Here is a 27,611-nt window from a genome sequence, read left to right as displayed (position 1 = left end):
GGAGTAGGAGAGTCCAGCCCCATTGCCTCAAGCTCCTGCAGAGCTCCCCTGCAGCATCAGGCTGGGACTTTGACCAGATGGGACTTTATCAGAGACCACACCCTTCCTTGGCATCCTGTGCCTGTCCCCAGGTAGGCTTCTAGGGAGCCCAGCCTAAGACGTTACAGTAGCCAGTTAAAAAGCAGATCCTGCAATTGCTTCAAAGAGAATAAAATACTTAGGAATCCAACTTACAAGGGATGTAAAAGACCTCTTCAAGGAGAACTACAAACCACTGCTCAGTGAAATAAAAGAGGACACAAACAAATGGAAGAACATACCATGCTCATGGACAGGAAGAATCAATATCGTGAAAATGGCCATACTGCCCAAGGTTATTTATAGATTCAATGCCATCCCCATCAAGCTACCAATGAGTTTCTTCACAGAATTGGAAAAAACTGCTTTAAAGTTCATATGGAACCAAAAAAGAGCCCGCATTGCCAAGACAATCCTAAGTCAAAAGGACAAAGCTGGAGGCGTCACGCTACCTGACTTCAAACTATACTACAAGGCTACAGTAACCAAAACAGCATGGTACTGGTACCAAAACAGAGATATAGACCAATGGAACAGAACAGAGTCCTCAGAAATAATACCACACATCTACAGCTATATGATCTTTGACAAACCTGACAAAAATAAGAAATGGGGAAAGGATTCCCTATTTAATAAATGGTGCTGGGAAAATTGGCTAGCCATAAGTAGAAAGCTGAAACTGGATCCTTTCCTTACTCCTTATACGAAGATTAATTCAAGGTGGATTAGAGACTTAAATGTTAGACCTAATACCATAAAAACCCTAGAAGAAAATCTGGGTAGTACCATTCAGGACATAGGCATGGGCAAGGACTTCATGTCTAAAACACCAAAAGCAATGGCAGCAAAAGCAAAAATTGACAAATGGGATCTAATTAAACTAAAGAGCTTCTGCACAGCAAAAGAAACTACCACCAGAGTGAACAGGCAACCTACAGAATGGGAGAAAATTTTTGCAACCTACTCATCTGACAAAGGGCTAATATCCAGAATCTACAAAGAACTCAAACAAATATACAAGAAAAAAACAAACAACCCCATCAAAAAGTGGGCAAAGGATATGAACAGACATTTCTCAAAAGAAGACATTCATACAGCCAACAGACACATGAAAAAATGCTCATCATCACTCGCCATCAGAGAAATGCAAATCAAAACCACAATGAGATACCATCTCACACCAGTTAGAACGGCAATCATCAAAAAATCAGGAAACAACAGGTGTTGGAGAGGATGTGGAGAAATAGGAACACTTTTACACTGTTGGTGGGATTGTAAACTAGTTCAACCATTATGGAAAACAGTATGGCAATTCCTCAAGGATCTAGAACTAGATGTACCATATGACCCAGCCATCCCACTACTGGGTATATACCCAAAGGATTATAAATTATTCTACTACAAAGACACATGCACACGTATGTTTATTGCGGCACTATTCACAATAGCAAGGACTTGGAATCAACCCAAATGTCCATCTGTGACAGACTGGATTAAGAAAATGTGGCACATATACACCATGGAATACTATGCAGCCATAAAAAAGGATGAGTTTGCGTCCTTTGTAGGGACATGGATGCAGCTGGAAACCATCATTCTTAGCAAACTATCACAAGAACAGAAAACCAAACACCGCATGTTCTCACTCATAGGTGGGAACTGAACAATGAGATCACTTGGACTCGGGAAGGGGAACATCACACGCTGGGGCCTATCATGGGGAGGGGGGAGGGGGGAGGGATTGCATTGGGAGTTATACATGACATAAATGACGAATTGATGGGTGCTGATGAGTTGATGGGTGCAGCACACCAACATGGCACAAGTATACATATGTAACAAACCTGCACGTTATGCACATGTACCCTAGAACTTAAAGTATAATAATAAAAAAAAAAAAGAAATCAAAAAAAAAAATTTCTTTTCTTTTGGCAAAAAAAAAAAAAGCAGATCCTGGCCCTACCTCCAGAGATTCTGATGCAGTAGGCTCTGCCTGTTTAACAAGCAATCTCAATGATTCTGAAATAAAGGATCAGTGGATCCACACTGAGAATGATTGGTCCTGTTAACTAAAAAATCCCATGGTCTTCATAAATTGGGAAAGGAGAGCTTTATTTCTTATAAAGGATTATGCCCTGAAAGATGGTCATTTTGACGAACTAGGAAGCATAGTCTCTGGTAAAAGCCCAGAAGCAGGCATTTGGAAGAAGGAGGGGTTGGGCAGGAGCTTTATGCTGAATAGGTTAGCTCAACATACATATTCATCAGTTTAAAGAAGAAGGTATGAATAGTCATTGAGGGGATCCAGATGCAAGCATTGGGGTGGAGAATTAACATTTAAATATATTACAATTAGGCCCTATATATCAAAAGGCTTTTTTCAGAACACAGAGGTACTCAAGTGTGTAGCCACTGTGTCCAGCCAGAACCAGTCCATGGTCAGTGGTCTTCTTATCAGGAGAAAGTTACTGAAATCAGTCTCTTGTCTCATCAAGGCTGGTGGAACAGGGAGTCAGTTAGCCAGCATTTGGCAGTGGATGAGCTGTAAATTGTTTCACCATTGCTTATGTCAAGGTCAGTGCTTCTTTAGCTGCTAGGGAAAAGGAAAAACCTTGTGGCAGTTAAAACATCATTTATTCTTTAAGTGTAGGGGCAGGGAGTGACTTGACCCTTGCCTGGAATGGCCTTAGATCCTGTTTATAGCTTTGTATCCTACTGCTATAAAAAGTCTGTTCTGTCAGCCTTATGGTTATTTTAACATTAATGTTGTTAAGTTGCATCTAACCACAATAGGGAGGGGACATAATGAGGCATGTCTGACTTCCCATCCCATCATGACTAGGAACTCCATTTTTAAGGTTTCTCTGGGGTCCTCTTGGCCAACAGGGGGTCCATTCAGTCAGGTGGGGAACTTAGGATTTTATTTTTAGTTTACAATCCAAAACAAGTGACTCTTTATCTTAATCCATTCTCATGTTGCTATAAAGATACTACCAGAGACTGGGTAATTTATAAACAAAGGAGGTTTATTTGACTCACAGTTCCACATGGCTTGGGAGTCCTCAGGAAACTTACAATCATGGCAGAAGGTGAAGGAGAAGCAAGGACATTCTTCATATGGAGGCAGGGGAGAGAAGTGAGAATGCAGGAAAAAAACTGCCACTTTTAAAACCACCAGATCTTGTGAGGATTCACCCACTATCATGAGAACAGCATAGGGGAAACTGTCCCCATGATCCAGTCACCTCCCTCCCTCAACAGGTGGAGATTACAATTCGAGATGAAATTTGGGTGGGGATGCAGAGCCAAACCATATCATTACACTCCTGCCCCTTCCCAAATCTCATGTCTTTTCACATTTCAACACCAATCATGCCTTCCCAACAGTCCCCCAAAGTCTTAACTCATTCCAGCATTAACCGAAAAGTCTGAGTCCAAAGTCTCATCTGAGACAAGGCAAGTCCCTTCTACCTGGGAGCCTGTAAAATCAAAAGCAAGTTAGTTACTTCCTAGATACAATGGGGGTACAGGAGTTGGATAAATGCTCCCATTCCAAATGGAAGAAATTGGCCAAACCAAAGGGGCTACAGGCCCCATACAAGTCCAAATTCCAGCAGGGCAGTCATTAAATCTTAAAGCTCTAAAATAATTTCTTTTGACTCCCTGTCTCACATTTGGGGCACACTGATGAAAGGGGTGGACTCCCATGGTCTTGGGCAGCTCCACCCCTGTGGCTTTGCAGGGTACAACCCCTGCTCCAGCTGCTTTCATGGGCTGGTGTTGAGTATCTGCAGCTTTTCCAGGTACACAGTGCAAGCTGTCAGTGGGTCTACCATTCTGGGGACTGGACGACAGTGGCCCTCTTCCCACAGCTCCACTAAGCAGCGCCCCAATGGGGACTCAATGTGGGGGCTCCAACCTCACATTCTCTTCCACACTACCCTAGCAGAAGTTCTCCATGAGGGTTCCACTCCTGCAGCAAACTTCTGCCTGGACATCCAGGCATTTCCATACATCCTCTGAGATCTAGGCAAAGGTTCCCAAACCTCAATTCTTGACTTCTGCGCATCCCCAGGCCCAACACCACATGGAAGCTGCCAAGGCTTGGGCCTTGTACCTTCTGAAGTCATGGCCTAAGCTGTACTTTGGCCGTTTTTAACACAGCTGGAGCTGGAATGGCCGCAGCTGGGATGCAGGGTGCCAAGTTCTGAGGCTGCACAGAGCAACAGGGCCCTAAGTCCAGCCCACAAGACCATTTTTTCCCTCCTAAGCTTCCAGGCCTGTGATAGGAGGGGCTGCCACCAAGATCTCTGACATGCCCTGGAGACATTTTCCCCATTGCCTTGGCTACTAACATTTGATTCCTCACTACATATGCAAATTTCTATAGCCAGATTCAATTTCTGCCCAGAAAATGGGCTTTTCTTTTCTATTGCATCATCAGGTTGCAAACTTTCCAAACTTTTATGCTCTGCTTCTGTTTTAAACCTAAGTTACCATTTCAAAACATCTCTTTGTGAACACGTAAATCCAAATGCTTTCAGAATAATCCAGGTTACATCTTGAATGCCTTGCTGCTTAGAAATTTATTCCACCAGATATCCTAAATCATCTCTCTCAAGTTCAAAGTTCCACAGATCTGTAGGGCAGTGGCAAAATGCCACTGGTCTCTTTGCTAAAGCAGAGCATGAGTGACTTTTACTCCAGTTTCCAATAAGCTCCTCATCTCCATCTGAGACCACCTCAGCCTGGACTTCATTTTTCACATCACTATCAGCATTTTGGTCAAAACCATTCAACAAGTCTCTAGGAAGTTCCAAACTTTCCCACATCTTCCTATCTTCTTCTAAGCCCTCTATACTGTTCCAACCTCTGCCTGTTACCCAGTTCCAAAGTTGTGTCCACGTTTTTTAGTATCTTTATAGCAGTACTCCCCTCCTGGCACCAATTTACTATATTAGTCCATTCTGACACTGCTATAAAGACACTACCTGAGACTGGGTAATTTATGAAAAAAAGGAGGTTTAATTGACTCACAGTTCCACATGGCCGGGGAGGCCTCAGGAAACTTACAATCATGGCAGAAAACAAAAGAGAAGCAAGAACCTTCTTCACATGGTGACAAGAGAGAGAAGTGAGAATACAGGAAAAAATTGCCACTTTTAAAACCAGATCATCTGAGGATTCACTCACTACCACAAGAACAAAATGGGGGACACTGCCCCCATGATCCAATCACCTCCCTCCTTTGACAGGTGGGGATTGCAGGTCCCTCCCTCAACATGTGGGGATTACCATTTGAGATGAGATTGGGGTGGGGACACAGAGCCAAACCATATCACTCTGATTCAAGGAAATGTACATTTTGGGGCTATCATTTCTTTACGGGCTGCTAAAGAAAGGTTGAGGGTCTGGATATTGGGGTGAGGCCACCCCTGAGGGAACATTAGGGGCCATGAAACATTCAGCAAATGGTTTATCAACTTGTATAAAAGCAACCTTCTCAACCTGCCAAGATAAGTCCTAGTGTTCACATCCACACATCAGTCCCTGGCCCCTGGCCAAAGAGGGAGCACCACTGCACCGTTTATCAAGGATCCTAGGACTGTGCAAGTCTCTTAGCCAAGTGACCAGCAGGAAATTCATTGCCTGTGGACAGGGGTAATACAGGTGAAGAATATTTTAAACTCTGGAACATGACTCAGGTTAATGGAAGCTGAAAGTGCAACCATTATAGTTTGCATTTTCCCAGAAGCAGATGCTGAGCAAAAGCTTTGAGGGCCAGTGATTTGCTTGGGAGGTGATCCCAGGAAACACAGGTATGAAAATGAGCAAGTGAGACAAAGCAGAGAATTTCCACCAATAAAGGGCACATTTCTGCACATGCTACCACAAAGGGCCACTGGAACTGAATCCTGCTGGGGAACTCCAGGAGCCAGCATAGAACATGGCCTGTGATCTTCTGGAAGGGTCGGAGAGCTGAGGTGACTGTCCACTAATTCCCATTAGTTACTGGTTGAGGGCTGCTCCCAGCGGGGGCAATAATCCTCCAACACTTGAAACCTGGCTCCCCCCTCCAGAAAGAACACTGGAGCAAAGAGTCACAGGGTCAGGGAGCTAGAAGTCAGGCCAACCGCGGAGAATAGATGTGGGCAGGGCACCCAGCATCTGCTAAAGTATCAATGTTAATATTTGCGGGCCTGCTGTGTAAAGGCAAGCTCTTCCCAATCACACTGCCTATGGTATGGTCCTTTTTAAAGCAAGAAAGAAAATAGTTATGAGTAGAAGAAAAAGAAACATAACACATCCATGAAACCAGCAGCATCTTCTCTAAACCAACCCCGTAGGCCCATCTGTGTCTCCTCAAGGAAAACAGATTGCTTTGTAAGTTCCAGGGCTTTGGCTGATAACAAACCCCACTGCTGGCTTCCGATTTTCTCGGCTGTGTGCACAGTACATGCGTATGCCTTTAGCAGCCTGGCACCTCTCGTAGCAATTAGGGCTGCCAAGAAATAGCTGCACTTTCTCTCCTGCTCTCTGCATCCATAATGTATCTTTAAAATTAGCATCTCATTATACAAGGGTCGTCCACAGGGAGCCCAGAATAAACCTCCTGCAACTTTATCGTTTTAGTGGACTTGAGCTTTTAGTGTTGTTTTCCCTCTGCTTTTACCTCAAGAAGCCACTGTTCTCAGAAAAGGAAGTGAGTGATAGTGCTCTGGAGCCTCGGGATGGATTTACATAACCGAGACAGTCCCAAGATGCCTGTCACCTCTATACCACCCTCCCATGAGCTGTTTCTTCCTCAATGTCTTATTCAGAGACCAGCCTTTTGTTCTAAGAGCTGAATGTGGAAAATGACTGAAAATGCAAATGTTCTTGATCCTAAGGCCTCACCTCACATGGCTATAGTTCAGCCCCTTCAGACCTCACAGTGTTCTAGGGAGTGGTTCCTATCCACCTCATTTGACAGTTGTGCAAATGCAGGGCCACAAAACCACAGTTACTTGCTGTGAGTTACGCAGATTGGACAGGAGACCTAGGACTCAAATCTAGTATCATTTTCACTATGAAATTCCCAGTGTCAGGGAGGAAAGAGAGCAGTGTCTGCCATGGAAAAAAGAACACATTTCTTGAGCATTTCTCCAGGGCTAAATATTTGTATGCCTTGGTGCACATATTTCCCCAAAACCAAGAACAAAAGAGTTACGCTTTTGTGTTTTTGCAGTTTGAGAATGTAATAGGGTCTTTCCTGAGGTTTGTGTTTAGGGGCTGTGGGAGACACTGTTGATTCTGCACCCCAGGGCACCTCCGCCCACCCTGGTTCACCTGCAGCTGCAGGAGACTGTTCCAAGACAGGCTGTTGGCTTCCCACACTGACTAGCAGCACCTTTCTCTTCTACCCGTCTTAGCACTAGCAGTCCCCTACCAACCCTGACTGCTGGAGTAACCCTCAAACAATAGGAGATAGGGGCCATGGATAAATGCTCCAGTGGGACAATTCCAGGGTGTTCATCTACTGAAAGGAGCCCTGGCAAGACTGAGCCCCAGTTGTCACCAGCAGTCACCTGCTTGTTGACTCACAAATTATTGACTTTTCTCGCTTTCCTGTCTCGTCTAACTTTCCACCTCCTCAGTTCAGCTCTCTGGGGTGCTGTCCCAAATATACCACCTGCATCTAGGTCTTCATCTCAGGGTCTGGTTTTCTTGTGGGGTTGTGGGGAGGTAGGCAAAGCAAGACAGAGACCCAAAATATAAACCAAGATTCTTGTTTGAAGACTGAGTCTCTTTCCTCTCAACTTCAAGCTCCAGCAACTTACATAAGAAATGCAATCTGGCAGATAAAAATCACATTCTCACTCCTCTTCAAGTTCTCAGTAGACCCTGGGCCCGGCACTCAGAAGCCCTTCATTCATCTGGAGGCCCGTCTGTTACCAGCCATCTCCGGGGATGTTGAGGAAGATGGTAAACAATCTCCTTCCTTTGCTCATCATTCTGGGTGCTAGGAAAATATGTGCACAGACCCCTCATTTCCAAGCTGCCAACTTTTAGCATTTCCTTGCACATGCCGCAGGTTCATGCTATTCCTTAAGGAATGGATGTTTTTAAGATCTAAATAGGACTTTTACTTTCATGGTAAAATTCCTGCCATCCAAATACCATTGCTCTTTAGCATGACATTTTTTTCTCTTTGTCTTGTGGTGACTTTCTCCATCAACATGCCCTTTGGGCACTGCTCAGTATTATCCTTATGCGAAGTAGCCCCAGACTTGCTTTTCCTAAAACGCTGGACCTCCAGAGAACTTCCTGCGTTGGCACTGTCCACCTCCCTGCTGAAATCTGGGACCTTGCTTTCTACCCTTGGATCTTAGGCTTGTCTAGGAGAAGCCAAGCACAGATTGATTGGTGTGGTCTGGCCCAGTGGTCAATAATTAGCATGGTGAGGAGGAGGAAGGGTTGTGTTCAGTGATCTTTCTACACCACTTCTCTGTCTTGGCGACCATGCTCTGACCCCGTTGCCCTAGACCCCCACACTGCATCCCATTTTGCTGGAGCCCCTGACTTCAATCCCTGATCCAAACTTTTGCTCTTCTACTTTCCCCATGTTGAGTTATGATGGCAGGAAACAGGTGGAGTGTGATGTCCATACTTTTAAGATATGGATTCCTAGCCCAATCTGACTCTACAACCCCTTTTAACAACAGATATTTCACACTCTTCCTTTATCATCCTAAAATGACATTTATAATGGTTATAATATACCTACTAACAAAGTTGTCTCCTTGACTAAACTCTAGCCAGGCTCCTCTGAGCCCTTTCTCAATTAGGCCCCAACCTTGGCCTATAAAGACTTGAACAAGCACTAACATAGTTCCTAACAGGTCAAGGCCACATTCTTAAGATAACTCTATCTTCCTTCCCTCTTAAAGTGCCTCCCCAAGAAAACTCAAGGTTGCTAAAAGAGTTTACTGTAAGAGCCTGACTTTGAGAAGTACCAGTTAACAAGCCCAGATGGGTTTCAAATGGGCCATTGCACCCCCCATCATCACCTGTGTCCCACTTTTTGTAATTTTTCACTCCTCTGACTCCACTGAAACCCTGCTTACCCTCCTTCCTATTCCCTCTTCTCCCTTCAAAACATCCAGTCACCTCTGTACAAATTGAAGTTGCAATCAGTTCATGCTTGACTCTTTTCCTTATTGCAATATTGCAATAATATATTACTGATTAAAACCTGTCCTTATCACTTTAATTACTGTCCAGTTTTGTTTATCTTTGATGCCATACCCATGATATTTTTAAAAATCAATATAATGCCCAAATATAATATAAATGTTGATATGGTTTGGCTCTGTGTCCCTACTCAAATCGCATCTTGAATTGTAACTCCCGTAATTCCCACATGTCAAGGAAGGAACCCAGTGGGAGGTGATTGAATTATGGGGGCGGCTCTTTCCTGCACTGTTCTTGTGATAGTGAAAAGGTCTCACGATATCTGGTGGTTTTAAAAAACGGGAGTTTGCCTACACAAGCTCTCTCTTTGCCTGCTGCCATTCATGTAAGATGTGACTTGCTCCTCCTTGCCTTCTGCCATGATTGTGGGGCTTCCCCAGCCTCTTGGAACTGTAAATCCAATTAAACCTCTTTCTTTTGTAAATTCCCCAGTCTCAGGTACTTCTTTATCAGCAGGGTGAAAATGGACTAATACAAATATAAAATACATTCTATAATAAAAGGACTGAGGAAAAAAAAAAGATAAAGATGCTCTCTTTGACAGTTGGGAACAACTGCTACAGAGAGCAACTTGGCAATATTCACCAACATGTTAAATGTACATGTGCTTTAACTCAGCAGTTCCACTTCTAGGAGCTCATCCCATAGGTAAACTTGTGCATGTGCAGAATGATGTATATTCAAGAAGTGTTGGTTATAATTGGAAAATACTGGAATCTACTTAAATTTCTATGAATAGGGCCCTGGCTAGATGAATTCAGGTACACCCATATAATGGAATATTTTACAGATATTGAGGTAGAATTATGCTAACAGTATAAAGTGACCTACCTCAAATACATATTTTAAGTGAAAAAAGCAACATAGAGAACATTTTGTATTATATGCTTCCATTTGGAGACTGTGTGTGTGTACGTGTGTGTGTGTGTGTGTTTCTTTGATACTTATTGATTTGCTTGTATGTGCATTGACTTTATCCAGAAGAATTTACCAAACACTAAAGCACTCCTTGCCTCTGCATGGTGGAGGAAGAAGAGTGAGGGGAAAAATTGGTTTTCATTATATACCCCTTTGCACCTTTTAAGTTTTGAATTATGTGCACTTAATACTTATTCAAACCATTTTATTTTAAATTTTAAAACTATGAGCCTTTTCTGATAAGGTTGTCCTGGAACAGCTGTGTCCCAAAGCCTTAGTTCAAAGGAGGGCCCATGACCACCATGCAGGCACAAGGCAGGTTGGTAAAGTAGGAGATGTCTCTGCTGGGGGCTGGAACCATTCCAGAGGACATAGACTTGCCCTCTGCTGTGAGGGGACCTCAGCTTTAGAGAAGAGCTAGATCAGGAGGACCACAAGACTCCCAGACTGCCCTTCAAGTAATTCAAGTCTCACTGTTTGCTAACACTTCCCATGTAGAGCTATGGAGGCCTCTTCTAAACCTTCCTCAAAAGAAAGTGAGCCAGGCAACAGGCCCGAGGACACTGGTGGCTGGTTTCCCTGGCAACTACGGTTCCTCTTTTGGCTTTTCAATATTAGTTTGAAAAGCAAAAGGAAAGCTTCTTCTTCAGAGAGCTCAATCGGCTGGGAGCTGACCTCGCATTCCTGTCATCCATTCACAAGGTGATCTCTCATTTCTGGTGGCTTTTCCAACCCTGGCTAAATAAAATGGTGCTAAGAACAATTCCTGTGGTTAATTGGGAGTCCACGATCCAGCCAAGGGTCAGCAAATGGCTTTTCATTCACAGCTATCCATCTTGTAAGTCCAGTCAACTAAACTGATGAAACTAACAGCCCAATTCGGTGAACGTTTATTGGTCACTTAGCATGTGTCCAGCACAATCCTTGCATTGGGTGAATAAATCACAGTTCCTGCTTTACAGCATGTCAGATGGCAGATGAGATGTTCATGCAGATGAAGAGTTCATTCAACAAATATTCATTGAGCAGCTATGTCCCAAGCCATGTTGTAGGAAATTAAGATACAATACAGTAAGCTCTAGCATTGAGTACATGAAAAGTGTTAGGAGAGTGTAGCGGCTCCGTGGCTGCCCCACTTATATCCCCTCAGGCCTCACTATCATGGTGCTTGCAGGCCCAGCTTCCAGTCGCCAGCATCCGCAGCTCTTCTCTGAAGGCTTCCACTGGGGACTGGACCCTCAGTGGGCCAGAAGTGCTAGAGAATGAATGCCCCAGGAGTTGCCCTTAGCCAGTGAGTGAATGGAGTTGATGTATAGACACGCACGCACCTTCGCACCCTAGGGTGAGATGGCTCTGAGGCCCACGTTCTACTCTGGCACCTAGAGTGCCCCAGGAGGTTAACCACCACCCATAACTTCATTTGCCCATGATCTCTGCTTTTTCTCTTGCTCTTCTCACCCACAGACCTCTTCACTCCCTTGGGTGGTGTTGGAATTCATGACCCTTGAACAAGAGGGTCCTTAAGATCCACCCCAGATTTAGGATTCCTTTATTCCACCAACCTTATAGAAATGCCAGTGAACAAATAAAATGTTAATTTACCGGGATGTTTTACTCTGTTATGGGCCGAATGTTTGTGTCCCACCAAATTCATATGTTGAAACTGTTAACCAAAAAGTGAGTGACTGAGGCAAGTGTCTAAATCCCAGTACAGGTTTATTGAGCCAAAGTGTGAGGAGGCACCTGGGAAAAACACAAGCCACAGAAGCATCTGCAACCTGTCCTTTCCAGGAAATTCAGTATTTAAAGGGAAAGAGCAAGCAGGAGAAAAAAAGGGAAGGGTGTAGGCAGTGAGGCAAACAGCTATCTACTTGTGAGGCTGTGATTCATGCTCAACAAATCTACACTCTACATAAGATAAGGTAAACATCTGAAAAGAGGGAGTATGGGGAAAAGATGATGCAGCCATCTCAGGGCAGGCAGAAAAGTGATTGATCTTATCTTGTCCTTGTGTATTAGTCTATTTTCACGCTACTGATAAAGACATACCTGAGATTGGGTAATTTATACAGGAAAAAGGGTTTAATGCCCTTACACATAGCTGGGGAGGCCTCACAATCATGGCAGAAGGCAAGGAGGAGCAAGTCACATCTTACATGGATGGTAGCAAGCAAAGAGAGAGCTTGTGCAGGGAAAGTGCACCTTATAAAACCATTAGATCTCACGAGACTTATTCACAATCATGAGAACAGCATAAGAAAAACCTGTCCCCATAATTCAATTACTCCCCACTGGATCCCTCCCACAACATGTAGGAATTCAAGATGAGATTTGGATGGGGACACAGCCAAGCCATTTCATATTGATCTGTACCTGGGAAGATAAGCTTGTAAATGGCATTGTCAGGATGAAATTGAACAGAACTCAGTTTTAGGAGTTAAACTTGACTTACACACCTAAAGTTACAACTGGTGTGTGCTTGTTTTATAGGAGGATATATATCTCAAATGAGTTAGGGACCTGCAAGGAATTTCCTTGTGAGCAATTTGTGAGGGTGACCATCCAGAGAGGCGGAAGGCCTTTTATCATTGTGGGAACCTGGCTTATGTATAAAGCTATGAAAACACAGGGTTGTGTCCGTTGTTTAAGCCACCTAGTCTGTGGTATTTTGTTATAGCACCCTGAGTTGACAGTGACACAGTCACTGTTAATGTTCCCTTTATGTTCCCTAACCTGTAGCTATTCCCACCTCAGCCATCTGGTTCTCTATAGCTATTTGTTTCAGGAAAAAGAAAGGCAGTGTTGCATGGCTCAGTCTCCAGGCTTAACTCTCCCCTTGACATAATGAGTTTGAGGGTCTTGAGATTTCCTGAGATTTGATTTTCTCATACAAAGCCCTAACCCCCAGTGTGATGGTATTAGGAGGTGTGGACTTTGGAAGGTGATGGTGATTAGGTTTAGGTGAGGTCAGATGGGGGAGGACCCTCATGATAGGATTAATGTCTTTGTAAGAAGAGACACTGGAGAGCTAGCACTCTTGCTCTCTCTCTCTCCCTCTCTCTCCCCACCCCCCAACCTCCTTCTCTCTGCCATGCAAGGATACAGCAAGAAGTAGTCCATCTGTAAGCCAGGAAAAGAGCCCTCACCAGGACCCCGCCATGCTGGCACCCTAATCTCAAATGTTCCAGTCTTCAGAACTGTGAAAAATAAATGTCCATTGTTTAAGTCACCAGTCCATGGTACTTGTTATAGCACCCTGAGTTGACAGTAACACAGTCACTGTTTATTTCCCCTTCATGTTCCCTTTTGTGTAGCTATTCCCACCTCAGCCATCTGCTTCTCTCTCCTCTGCCTGAGGGCTTTCTCTGGCTCTGCAGGAGCAGGTAAGCCTATTTGGAAGTGAGAGGGAGCTAACACCTGCTGAAACAGCCCTCGACTAATAGGAAATGGGAGTTGGTGCTCCAGGCTCTCCTCCTGGCCTCAGGTAGGCTGGCTATGAGCCATGTTCCAAGAGGTATCTCAGAGAGTCCCCAGGGGACTGGGTCTACAGCAGTCATCTACTCTACTCATTACTTCACTGTCTTCTCTCTTCCCCTCTCCCTTACTCTTGCTTCCTTGGAATCACTCCCAAGTAATTACCTGCACCCAGGTGCTGTCCCAGGCTCTACTTTTGTGGAACCTAAACTATGAGAAGCTATTCTAAAGAAAGCCATCATGAGAAAAAGGAAACACTTAATAATGACCATAGTTACTTCTCTCTTTTCATTCTAATCGTTCCAGATATTGGCAGATGATATTGGCTGTGTGGACCTTTGAAATATTCCAGGACAAATAATAGCATTTTAATACATGTTCAGGAGGAAAAAAAAAGACCCAAAAGAGAAGCCTTCTAATCATCACATTTCTGATCACAGCAAATAGCCTCCTGCCCTCTGGTAAGTGGGGCTTGCTTGTAACAAGCTTAAATTCTATGAATAATAAATCAGGAGGCTCTAGCTTGTCCCTGGAAATTCCACTAAGTTTTCTACAGATACAAAATGGACATATGTCTTTGAGTTAGGTCTCATGATTAAAAAATCCTGTATTGAAAATATATCTGTTTCAGGGACTAATCTTCAGGGATGCCTCCCCAACTCTGAACAAGATCTCACTTAAATTCATTTCACCACAATCAGATGGGAATTTCTAGACTCCAAACCAGTCAGCAGTCACAGGTTTCCTCTCTCCACTATTACCTTTCCAATGCAGCATCTGGATGTGGCGCCCTCCACTCCTAGTCCTCCAGATAAAGGCAGGCACCAGCTGGCGCATCTCACTCCGTGATGGGGGAGAGTGGTGGTGGTGGGAAGAACACAGAGGGCACTGACTTTTCCATTCCTTTTCTGAGACAAGAGAATGGACTTGGGAGAAAAGTTAATTACCGTCTCACATTTGATGAAATACAAAACAATCTCCAAACAGTGCGAACTCCCATACAACTTCCTTTTTCTCTATTTGGACTGGAAAGCAAAACCATTTCTCCATAATGTACATACATAGCAAGGTCTACACAGCAAAGAGCCTAACAGGGCATCCTCCAGCAGTGGTTTGCATACGTTCATGTGGGTGCCCAGTCCTCCCCAGACCCTCCCCCAGCTCTACTTTTCTTGAAAACATGTGTGCACTTTCCATGCCTGCTATGTAATTTTTTTTTTTTTTTTTTTTTTTTTTTTTTTTTTTTTTTGAGACGGACTCTCACTCTGTTGCCCAGGCTGGGGCACGGTGGTGCGACCGCTGTTCACTGCAAGCTCCGCCTCTTGGGCTCACGCCATTCTCCTGCTTCAGTCTACCAAGTAGCTGGGACTACAGGCGCCCACCACCATGCCCGGCTAATTTTTTTGTATTTTTAGTAGAGACAGGATTTCACCGTGTTAGCCAGGATAGTATCGATCTCCTGACCTCGTGATCTGCCCACCTCCGCCTCCCAAAGTGCTGGAATTACAGGCGTGAGCCACCGCCCCCGGCCTGCTGTGTATTTTTTAAATTGTCTGTCTCCTCCACTAGAATGGAAGCATCACAAGCACAGGGATTTTGTCTGTCTTGCTCACCATTGAATCCCAACAGTGCCTGAAAGACAGTTGGCGTCTTTGTTAGGGTTATACTGAAATTAGACAGACTTGAGCACATGTCATTTATTTGGGAGAAGAGGAAGAAATGAGAAGAATAAGATGAAGAAGGAGGAAAAAACAACTAAAGAGATGTTATCCACCGGGCTCAGTGGCTCAAGCTTGTAATCCCAAAACTTTGGGAGACTGAGGAGGGAGGAACACTTGAGCCTAGGAATTTGAGATCAACCTGGGCAACATGGTGAGAACCTGTCTCTACAAAAAATTAAAATATTAGCAGAGTATGGTGGTGTGCACCTGTGTTCCCAGCTACTCGGGAGGCTGAGGTGGGAAGATTGTTTAAGCCAGGAGGCTGGGTTTGCACCACTGCACTCCAGCCTGGGTGACAGAGTAAAACCCCATCTAAGGATAGGGAGGGAGGGAGAGAGAGAGTGAGAGAGAGAGAGAGAGAGAGAGAGAGAGAGAGAGAGAGAGATTATCAAGTTCATCGCTACAGGCAAAGGACCGTTGAGAAGTTTTTAGATGCTTCCAGAAGGGTTCATACAGAGAGACTGGGGTTTCCATTCCCCACTGGCTGAAGATTGTCTTCCGGGGAGATAACACCCATACTTACAGGCTGAACCTCTGCAGGGGCTGAACTTTGAAGAAGATAAGCAGAGAAGGGTGCTTTGAAAGCTTGAACTGGGAATGCTGTCTGCTGAAAACTGCCCAGCCTGGCTAGGCTGCAGCTATTGCCAGAGGGAAAATGTGGAACTGTGGTGAGGAGCACCAAAGGCATCTGCCTCAGGAGACATCAAGCCCATTTTTTTTTTTTTTTTTTTTTTTTTTTTTTTTTTTTTTTGAGGCAGAGTCTCACTCTGTCGCCGGGGCTGGAGTGCAGTGGCCGGATCTCAGCTCACTGCAAGCTCCGCCTCCCGGGTTTACGCCATTCTCCTGCCTCAGCCTCCCGAGTAGCTGGGACTACAGGCGCCCGCCACTTCGCCCGGCTAGTTTTTGTATTTTTAGTAGAGACGGGGTTTCACCGTGTTAGCCAGGATGGTCTCGATCTCCCGACCTCGTGATCCGCCCGTCTCGGCCTCCCAAAGTGCTGGGATTACAGGCTTGAGCCACCGCGCCCGGCCAAGCCCATTTTTTTAAGTGAACAAATGGATTATCTTTAATGCGGATATGCATCTGGATTACAGGACTAGTGTGGGCTCCAGGCCTAACTTGCTTGGGAACGATAGTCAGAATAATTAGTACCCGTTGACCCTGTAAGAAGGAAAAATCATGACCATGGCCAAGGAGTTCAGATCCCTTATGTCTTTTTATTTTCCTAGCAGCTCTTCTATCACACATTCCTGCTCAGAATTTCCACTCCTGAGAGGCAAGCAGCTATGACTGCTTTATTTTACAATAAAGAGGCAAGCAGCTCTCTTTATCGTAAATGAGAAAGGCCCACTGCACAAGCCCTTCTTCAGCTTCTGATGGTCCTTGTCACCTCTGGCTCTGCACTGGCATTTCCATGCTGGCCTCTTGGCCCACTTGTCTGGTTCTGTACCAGCTCCTTTTCCTCTACCCACTCCTTCATGCTGTCACTCCTCAGGGGTCTGTCTAGAGGCACCCTGCCACCTGTTGCTAGCTGCCTTCATCAATTCTCCCTATAACTCCCAGGCCGGCAGCCACCACCCATGTGCCAGACTCTGGGTTCACCCCTCCAATGTCTCTCTGCTCAGGACAAAGGCTCCCAAACTCCTCCTGGACTGTCAATGCACAAACGATCAACCAATCCCATACTGGACTCACATCCCCACGGCCACACTCCAAGCCTGCTTTTCCTTCTGAATTCCCTGTCTTGGGTAACACTCCACCCCCCACCCTTGTCTCCCAGCCTGGAAACTCAAGGACAGCCTCAATCACCAAGTCCAGTTCCCTCTACCTGAGCAGCAAGAGGTTGGTCCCTGGGAGGCTGGAATCTTTCTTATTTTCTCTACTTTTGTTTTCTGAATGTTCTCTGGTGAACACTTATGACTTGCACAATGTTTATTATGTTTCCTAATAATTAATAGGTTTCATAATGGCTTATTATCCTAAACATGAATCTACCTTGATTGGTCCTGCTTGCCCATCCCCGAGGCCCTCCTAACCAGCCTTCCCCTTCCAGTCCATCTGCCTTTTGGGAAGTTTCCATATCACCACCTAGCTCGCCTCACCAAAACATTTCTCCAAGATTTCCTCCTACCATCTCCACCCCATAGTCCCCAAATATCAGAATTGTTGGGAGGTGTTTGTCCACTTGTTTGCTTCCGCTCCCCTATTGTATTGTCAGCTCTTGTTCATACTGAATCCCTGGGGCCCAACACAAAGTAAGTGTTGAATAAACATGGATTAAATGGACCAAGGGCTGGGAGTTGAGTAACTGATATAAGGTAGGGAATTTCTATAGAAATGGTCTCAAAGTGTGCTTGGTGGACCAGCATTTTCAGTATGGCCAGGGAACTTGTTAGAAATGTGGATTCTTGGTGGGGCGCAGTGGCTCACATCTGTAATCCCAGCATTTTGGGAGGCCAAGGCGGGTGGATCACCTGAGGTCAGAAGTTCGAGACCAACCTGGCCACTGGGGAGGCTGAGGCAGGAGAATCTTTTGAACCCAGGGGGCAGAGGTTGCAGTGAGCCGAGATCACGCCACTGTACTCCAGCCTGGGTGACAGAATGAGACTCTGTCTGAACAAAGGAAGGAAAAGAAAGAAAGAAAGAAAGAAAGAGAGAGAGAGGGAGAGAGAGAGAGAAAGAGAGAAAGAGAGAAAGAGAGAAGAAAGAAAAAGAAAGAAAGAAAGAAAGAAAGAAAGAAAGAAAAAAGAAAGAAAGAAAGAAAGAAAGAAAAAGAAAGAAGAAAGAAAGAAAGAAAGAAAGAAAAAAAAAGAAAGAAGAAAGAAAAGAAGAAAGAAAGAAGAAAGAAAGAAAAGAAAGAAGAAAGAAAGAAAGAAAAAAAGGAAAGGAGGAAGGAAGGAAGGAAGGAAGGAAGGAAGGGGAAGAAAGGAAGGAAGGAAGGAAGGAAGGAAGGAAGGAAGGAAGGAAGGAAGGAAAGAAAGAAAGAAAGGAGAAGAGGGAAAAAGGGATAGAGGGAAAGAGAGAGAGGAAGGGAGGGAAGGGGGGAGGGAGGGAGGAAGGAAGGAAGGAAGGAAGGAAGGAAGGAAGGAAGGAAGGAAGGAAGGAAGGAAGGAAGGAAGGAGAAGGAAGGAAGGAATTCGGATTATTGGGCCCTTCCTCAAGCCTGCTGAATTAGAAGTTCTGGGGATATTTTGATAACAAGTTTATGTTTTCAGATATGTCTTGCCACAGTCACAAGTAAGACTAGTTTTCCCAACTGAACTACACAAACCTTAGCAGGCTAGTGGGGAAACCACTGGAAATCATTTAATCAGCTCTTTCAAACATATTGCCCATAGGTTGCAGAAACGCAGCTGCCTCTCAGGATTAGAAAGTGGAGCAGCAACCGGAGGCGTCTCCGGACCCCCCCACCACCTCCCCTACTCCCGCCTCACCTACTCGACCCCCACACTGTCGTCGCCACAGTCCCTCCATTCCAGAGGGAATTCCAGAGCTGAATACGGATTCCGATTTTAAAATAAGCGCTTCTAAATCTTTCTCCTTCCATCTAAGACGAATGAGGGAAAGAAAGGGAGAGGAGTTGAGGTCCCAAGGTTCAGGGATGCCTGGTGATCTCCAGGTCCCAGGCTGGGCTGCCTCGGTGCACGGAGAGGGCGAGGGGCGCATTGTGGAGCCTTGGCAAGCGCTGCTCTTCCTCGCCCCTCGGTTTGCGGTCTGTGAAATGGGGTTCGCAGTGCCTTTGCGGGGACGCCGCGAACTCAAGCACCAGCAAGCCGATTCGAACTCAAAGGGCTGCAGGGTGTAGACGACCACCGCGCACTGAGGGACTACGGGTCGGCCCGCTCCGGAGCCAGGAGAGTAACCTCGCGCAGGGAAAGGCGCACTGCAGCCTTGGTGCCTGCCTTCCCTCCACCGGACGGGTGAGTGACGACGGGCGAGGTCCTCATCTCCAGGCTGCGCAGCTGAGTCCTGACAGGTACGGTCCTAGGGGTGTGAGTGTGTGGGCCCTCAGGAAAGGTGGGAGGGGCGAATGCCGTGGTCTACCCGAGCTTGCAGGGGTGCGGTGGGCAAGTTCCCCAGGACCCTCGCTGGCGCCGCTTGTCGGCAGCTGGGAACAGTGGGCACCGTGGGTGGCGGTAAGTTGGCCCGGGAAGGAAACACATCGCTTTCCCAAACCGGATTCCTCTGAGCAAAGCCAGATGGTGTCATCCCCATTTTACAGCTGCGTAAAGAGAGGCCCAGGACACCAACAGCCAGCTGTGGCCGGAGCCCTTTCACTGACCCGGAACACTAGCTCTCAGAAACCTGGAGAACTGCAAGGGCCTTTAATGCGGCTGAGAAGAAAGTAAAGACCCCGACTCCTCCTCTGTCCTTCGAAAGAGCCCACACAAGTATGAAGACCAGCGCCTCGGACGCTCCGGGGTAGGGGGGCCCACGCCCCATCCCTCTCAGAATCACGCCTTACTGACGCTCAGTCCCGCCCAGCGTCCATCCCCCACCCCCGCCCCAGTTTCCTTTCTGGACCCTCCGGTCCCCAAAGCGAACTAAGCTAGCGGCAGCTTCTCCATCCCGGGTAAGACTCCAAACTCCTAGGTTTCCCACCTTGGAGAGCACTGCTCTGGAATGCGCAGGGGAGCGGCAGCTGGAAAGGGTTGGGCGAAAGCTTCTGGGACCCAGAGGGGCGCAGACACCCGGCCCAGCCTGGGAGGGGTTAAATCCGCCCCACTGGACCACCTCCCCCTCTCCCCCAGGAGCCACTTTAACCGGTTGTCGCCCCAGTGGCCACCCTCTGAGCACGTGTTGCTGCCAGTCTGCGTCAGCGCTGGGTAAATACATGACTGGACGCCGCCGCCGGGCGGGGCTATTTAAGAGGCAGCCGCCCTCTGGTCCTCCCTGAACTTGGCTCAGCTGCCGGGCTGCTCCGGTTGGAAACGCCAAGCCAGCTGCGTTCTAATCCAAAAGGTAGGTCCCTCGGTTCGTCAGCGGGGGATCCAAGTGTCGTGTGTCTTTGAAGAATGCTATCGTCCGCTTTGTGCCCATTTCCATTTTGCCTTTCTATTTTCTGTGTCTTTCCTCCGAGAGCTCGAAAGACGTTTCTTGAAGTCAGAAACAACGGCTCCGGGTCTAAAAGTGAGGTCTGGGTAGGTAGAGCTGCTTTAGAGCCTTTCACGAGCCGGCATCATTAAGGGATGAACTACCCATTCGCTAAGATTCGCATGCAGATTGAGATTTGCTAGCTGTTACACAGCGGTGCTGGGGACTTTGCAATCTTTTCTAATAAAATACCAGAGGGTTTTAAGATTTAAATTCATTTTCTAAATACTGCAGAAAATTTCGAGGCTTTACGGATAGAAATGTGAGGGTGTTTTATCCACTAGCGATCTAAAATGCACGGGGCTTTGGAAGCCTGAGTGCTGGGCACATATTTCTGATTTTAAAACCTGCCTATGTTTTGCGTAGTGGCTTATTGCCATTTCCCGCCTACACTTTGAGAAAACTTTATAAATACGGCTTTATTTATTGCTCCTACATTTTAAACTGTGTTTCTCTTTTTCGTCATTTACTGTATTTCCATATTGAAAGCTTGTTAGCTATCTGGAAAGGTGCTTTCCCCAGGGTTCTCATTTCTCCCACGGAGTTTTCCTTCCCTTTAGGATATTTTTTCCACACTATTTTTAATCTCGTGGGGTTTTATTTTTCTTCTTTCAGTTAGAAGAGAGGCACTCTGCAAACACTTCCTCAAACTTTAGGAAAGCAGAAAACATTCCTTCTGCTCAACACGGCAGAAAACGGTCTCTGTCTGCGCCTCGGCACTGGGTGTGGAGTTCCCAAAGACCAGCCGTGTGTGCCCGGGGGCGCGCGCCATGGCACTCGGCTTGAGCCCTCGTGCTTGCGGCGGCCTGGGGAGTCTGGAACACCTGTGTTTGTCCTAAGCCGGTTTCTGGGTGCACTGCCCGCCGCAGGAGCTCTCGGATGCCCAGCCTTTCCGTTAACGCCCCCTCCTCCTTTGCTCCCTACAGCCATGAACAGCGGCGTGCGCCTGTGCGTACTGATGGCGGTTCTGGCCGCTGGCGCCCTGACGCAGCCGGTGCCTCCCGCAGAGCCCGCGGGCTCCGGGCTGCAGCGGGCAGAGGAGGCGCCCCGTAGGCAGCTGAGGGCAGTGCAGAGAACGGACGGGGAGTCCCGAGCGCACCTGGGCGCGCTGCTGGCAAGATACATCCAGCAAGCCAGGAAAGGTAAGAATGCTGCCTCCCCATCCCTCACTTCTGCCCTTATTCCCAGGCTCTGGATGCTGACCCTTTTCTCTAGCGCCGGCCTGATGAAGATGACCTCTCTCGGTAGGAAACAAGCAACATGGTTTCTGGCCGTCCTTTGTAGCAATCTGAGAAGGGGTATGGAGACTTAATTTATAAGTAAGGGGAACCTTCTTGAAAAACTTTCTTTGAACTAATTTTTAGCAGTGTTGCTGATTAAGTTCAACACCATTTTACCAAGCCATTAAAAGATAATTATCAAACCCTAGGAAAGGGTTCCTAGATACACTAAATACCCTCTACTAAAAACGCAAAGAAACTGGGAGCCACCCAGATACCAACCCTTGGAAATCCTCTAGCAGGAAGGCATCAATGCTGAGGATGCCTGAGATCTGGCTACAACAGTTTAAAAAAGCAGTGACAATGTGTCCATCTCCACCAAACCATGTAACAGAAGGAAAGAATCAGCAGCAGTTTTGTGTTCTCCTTGCAATGACTTACACATGATTACCCAACAAGAGAGGTATTTGTTTTTACTTTACTGTCACAGAGATGGTCACAGTTATAGCAAGAGCTGAGCAAGTCATTTTTCTCAGCATCAAAGTCTTTCTCCAGGAATAAGGTGATTCAGCAGCTCACTAGCTGAGTGGCATGCAGGCAGTCCTGACCTGAGGCTAGCTTTCGCCTAAGCTCCTTCCAATTCTTGTGTGATTCAGAGGGAGACCCATTCATCTCTTGTCACCCATAGGAATCATGCTTTGGATTGCGGCAGCTTTTTTCTGCCAACTTTATCCCCAGTGACACTAATAATGAACACTGGCTGTGGAGCAGTGTGCTGAACAGTACAAACACAGCTGGACATTAAAGTAATTCAGCAGGCCAGGAGCAGTGGCTCACGCTTGTAATCCCAGCACTTTGGGAGGCCGAGGCAGGTGGATCACATGAGGTCAGGAGTTCGAGAACAGCCTGACCAACATGATGAAACCCCATCTCTACTAAAAATACAAAATTAGCTGGGTATGATGGCACATGTTTGCAATCCCAGCTACATAGGAGGCTGAGGCAGGAGAGTAGCTTGAACCCAGGAGGTGGAGGTTGCAGTGAGCCGAGATTGCACCATTGCACTCTTACCCAACAGGTGTTCCAGAGCCTGGATTTGAACCTTAACCCCTGGCTTGACCAGAAAGGGATAAGATGAAGAGCTTTGGCTCTGCAGAGTTCTCCTGTGGGCTCACATGAAGGGAAGACTGGAACTCTTTGACCCAGAGGCTTCAGAAGGAAAGAACAAATCAGTGATTTGTTGTATTTCTTCCTCTCTTTGGGAAATTGCCCCACCCACCACCTTCTGTTTTGCTTTCCTGCTAATTAAATTGAAGAAGATAGAAATACTTATCAGATGGAGAGAGAAAGTCTGAAAGCTTTTGAGTTCCTGCTGATTTTCTGCCTGAAAATAATTTAGTATCTGTCCCCAGACACAGGCTGAATTTCAGCCAGACAAGTCTGAAATATCCTAGGCTATTCATTGATCTGTGGATCTGGAACTCCCCTCCCCCAATTTGGGAAAGACCCTGTTTTTCTTCTAAGTAGGCTGAGGATATCTGCAAAAAGGCCTGAAATGTGCCGAATTGACTCTTGGTTCCAAAATTGTTCTAGAAAAAAAAAAAACTCATTACCACATCGTTTCCTAGAATCAATACTAGACAATGGCTCTTAAAGCACAAATCTTAGCTGGAAAGTTCTTTCTAGTCCTTCTTCTCAGCCCCCCTCTCCCTTTGCCTTCAGCCAATTGTGCCAAACAAACCCAGGAGAAAATAGCAATCACTCGGAAATTTAGATGCTGACACCTAGGATCAACGCTAGCTAAAAAACAACCAAACTCTTCTATGTGACAAACATGAACTAGGAATAAATACTTACACATATAGAAACTACATAGTTTCTTTGAATATTTTACATATTTTGAAATCATATCAGATTTTTGCTTCACTATAGTATATATTATGCTTAAATGTTCTAAACAAGACAATGCATTCTTTGAGCAGTGCTTAAGTGTTATCGTTAGGAAATATCTGCAGCACTTTCAATGGCCCAAGAAGAAACAATTCTCTTGGAGGGCAGTGGGTAAAGATACTTAGAGGCATTTAGTGTACACCTCCCCCACGCCCAGCAAAGCTTCAGTGCTACATCTATATTGTCTCTCTCAGTACAACAGCCCTGCACAGTGAGTATTATTATACCCATTTTGCCAGTGTGGAAGCTGGGGCTCTAGAAGCCTAAGTAACCTACATGTTGTTCCGTATCTACGCAACAGCAGGGCTGAGACTCTGTCTAGTCCTGCTCCTCCCAGGAGGGCCTGGAAGCCATTTAGCTTCCTAGCTGTACTGTGTATTCCACATTTTAAAGTTTAAAAGAGCTAAACCCTTCAGTTGTAGCAAGAGCTCAGAATGTCACTGTTTTCTCAGCACCAAAGCCTTTCTCCACAAATAAGGTGATTCAGCAGCTCACTAGCTGAGTGACATGCAGACAGTCCTGTCCTGAGGCTCGCTTTCCCCTAAGCCCCTTCAAATTCTTTGTGTGATTCAGAGGGAGGCCCGTCCATCTCTTGTGGCCCGTAGGAATCAGGCTTTGATCAATTCCATACATCAGATGTAAGCCTCTACTCTATGTCAGCACTGGGAAAGTGAGTGAGGACCCTGGTAAATACACATGACGTGAGGACAGAACTGTACGTGGAACAGGGAAGTCAGGGTGTGTGATAAATGCAGCTTCTACGACTGAACATGGTGCCCCCACCGTTAACTGAGGCTGCTTGCTCGTATTGAAGCTGTCACTTTGCTTCCATTAGATGGAAATTTGGGTGTGCCCAGGCCTTAGTGGGCACTCATCATCACAGCAGGCAGGAGGATGGATCACGTTTCCACGTGACTGTGTACAGGTAACTGGGTCTATAGGTTTTCCTGAATTCAAGGACTAATATTTCACCTGAACAATGAACAATTAAATAGCAGGGGCTATTTTTCTTCTACGTAGGCTGAGGATATCTGCAAAAAGGCTTGAAATGTGCTGAATTGACTCTTGGTTCCAAAACAGGGAAGGGATGCGGTTGGAGAGAGAAAGGGTGGGGACGTTGTTCTGTGTTGTTTCTGTTTTTAATTAAACTTGCTTAATTTTATTACCCTGGGTAACTGCCTTTGCATTTTCATTTATCAATAAATAAGCCATAGTCTGACTCTACTCAGCCTATGGGCAGGAGCTGGCAAGGGCAGCCTCATGCAGAAGGGATATAGACCAGCCTCACAGGAGGTGGGGACACAGTGGCCCCCAACACAGTGGGAACCATTGAGTGGTCCTCCACTCCTCTACCCTTGAATTGGTCTGGGCTTTGTTCACTGAGGTCCCTGAAGAACCTTTCTTAAGACTGAGCTTGCACAGGAGAAGGTGTCCTACTGATTTCGTACTCCAGGAGGCTACTGTCTATGAACTTTGAGCTAGGACTATGTCTCATGCCTCCAAATAAACTGCCTCTTCATGTCCCTGCTCACTCCGTGTGAGCTCTACAAAAGGATCACACTGTTCCTGAAGACTTAACTTCCATCCCAATGGGACCATTTCAGGTTCAGTTACTGCATTTTGGTCAAAATGGCTGATTTAAATCATCTTTGTTATCACCTCTCTCTCGCCCTTCTTTGAGTATTACTGAGGTGCCAAGATTTTAATCTGACAGTCTTTTTCTGAATATCATTTTTAATTGATATTGATTTATCATTGAAAATAAAATGATCATCAATTCAAAACACTTACTGATAAATGAAAAAAACTTTCTGAATGTAACTTTCAAATTCATATTTTTAAAAGAGTATTTATATACCAAAGGGGCTTTATTTATTTTTTTCTTTATTATACTTTAAGTTCTAGGATACATGTGCAGAACATGCAGGTTTGTTACATAAGTATACCTGTGCCATGGTGGTTTGCTGCACCCATCAACCCATCATCTACATTAGGTATTTCTCCTAATGCTATCCCTCCCCTAACCCCCCCACCCCCCAATAGGCCCTGGTGTGTGATGTTCCCCTCCCTGCATCCATGTATTCTCATTGTTCAACTTCCACTTATGAGTGAGAACATGTGGTGTTTGGTATTCTGTTCCTGTGTTAGATTGCTGAGAATGATGGTTTCCAACTTTATCCACATCACTGCAAAGGACATGAATGCATCCTTTTTATGGCTGCATAGTACTCCATGGTGTAAATTGTCACATTTTCTTTATCCAGTCTATCACTGATGGGCATTTGATTGGTTCCAAGTCCTTGCTATTGTGAATAGTGCTGCAGTAAACATATGTGTGCATGTGTCTTTATAGCAGAATGGTTTATAATCCTTTGGGTATATACCCAGTAATGGGATGGCTGGGTCAAATGGTATTTCTGGTTCTATATCCTTGAGGAATTGCCACACTGTCTTCCACAATGGTTGAACTAACTTACACTCCCACCAACGATTTTATTTTTTTAACCATTCCAACATCAAGATACTATAATTCTGCTACCTTAATAACAAGAGCTCTCCAGGAGTCAGGAATGTTGATGGATATTAAGGGATGAATTTAGGAATAAATAAGTACTGGAAAAATCTTTGGTTGGTTTCTGCTGAGGCCATCTACAAAAGGAAAACACTCACCTACCAAAAGAAAGCAAAAGGTAGGGAGACTAAGGAAAATCTAGGCAAGTCCCCAGCCTGCAAGGCTGGATAAAATGAATCCACCTAAATACTTGCAGAACACAAAGCACACCCCTAACTTGTAAATATTGTCCTGTCTCCAGTTACACAGACATTGGTCCTTCTCCTCTCTTAGATTTTGGTCCATCAATTCCACTACTTTGACAGCTCTTTGATACTTTTAAGGTGGTGTCTATTATATTGTGTCTGGCTTTTTCCATTGCCATCCTTCACAAATTGAACTAGAGATGCTTTTAGATGTAATGTCCCTGTTTCCTTCCTCCCTGTCCTTTGTAGCTCCTTCTGGACGAATGTCCATCATTAAGAACCTGCAGAACCTGGACCCCAGCCACAGGATAAGTGACCGGGACTACATGGGCTGGATGGATTTTGGCCGTCGCAGTGCCGAGGAGTATGAGTACCCCTCCTAGAGGACCCAGCCTCCATCGGCCCAACGAGAAGCAACCTCCCAACCCAGAGGAGGCAGAATAAGAAAACAATCATACCATATCTCATTGTCTGTGGAATTTGACGTTATGTGTATCTATTTATTAAGTTCTCAATGTGAAAAATGTGTCTGTAAAAATTGTCCAGTGCAACCACACACCTCACCAGAATTGTACAAATGGAAGACAAAATGTTTTCTTCATCTGTGACTCCTGGTCTGAAAATGTTGTTATGCGATTAAAGTGATTTCATTCTGCCCTGTCATTCCCTGCGTCTACTGAGGGCAAAGGGCTCCATTTCATCCTTAGAACGTGCAAGGAGGGAAGCCTGATAGATGCTATACCAGGACAAATCCTTATAGTAGATGTCCCCAGAAAGGGCTTGGGAAATGCAGCTCAGGCCTGGAGCTAACTTTGCTACAGGCCAGCTGGACAGTGAAAGGGTATCTGTGGGCAACTCCAGAGCCCAGCCCTGGCCACCCTGATCCCTGATCTTATTTGCCAATCCTACTCCCACCCCAAGGGTTTCCTTGGGGTTCTCTTGGCCTTTCAACAAGTTAGAGGCAGTAACTGGCCATGGTTTTGCATACATTTGATCACTCCATGGCTCTGTGACACAGAGGTTATCATCCTTTCTTTACAGATGAGGAAACAGGCTCTGAAGAGTGAAAGTGATGGCCCTTATACCCCAGCTAAGGAGATTCACAGACTGGAGGCCTTAATGTTCTGAGGCTAGCGGGACCTTCATCACTCTAGCATTTCTCCAG

The 27,611-nt window shown here is 45.8% G+C and overlaps 1 protein-coding gene across 1 annotated transcript; it reads left to right on the top strand.

Annotated features, from left to right (window-relative positions):
• Window positions 1-18,897: 18,897 nt before the first annotated feature.
• Window positions 18,898-27,102, top strand: CCK (cholecystokinin). Its single transcript, XM_010374308.2, has 5 exons — window positions 18,898-19,401; window positions 19,648-19,816; window positions 20,177-20,387; window positions 21,446-21,661; window positions 26,696-27,102. Exons 4-5 carry the CDS (start codon window positions 21,448-21,450, stop codon window positions 26,827-26,829), a joined length of 348 nt encoding a protein of 115 aa, XP_010372610.1. The 5' UTR covers window positions 18,898-19,401; window positions 19,648-19,816; window positions 20,177-20,387; window positions 21,446-21,447; the 3' UTR covers window positions 26,830-27,102.
• The last annotated feature ends 509 nt before the right edge of the window (window positions 27,103-27,611 follow it).

Source organism: Rhinopithecus roxellana, chromosome 1 (assembly GCF_007565055.1).
Source record: "Rhinopithecus roxellana isolate Shanxi Qingling chromosome 1, ASM756505v1, whole genome shotgun sequence".
Taxonomy (NCBI): Eukaryota; Metazoa; Chordata; class Mammalia; order Primates; family Cercopithecidae; genus Rhinopithecus; species Rhinopithecus roxellana.
This window is presented reverse-complemented; position numbering and strand designations above follow the sequence as displayed.

Bases quoted from the DNA above. Each gene is read 5' to 3' on its own strand.
- CCK (XM_010374308.2), top strand. From the start codon at position 21,448: ATGAACAGCGGCGTGCGCCTGTGCGTACTGATGGCGGTTCTGGCCGCT. The intron at 21,662-26,695 runs GTAAGAATGCTG...TGTCCTTTGTAG, and splicing joins CATCCAGCAAGCCAGGAAAG to CTCCTTCTGGACGAATGTCC.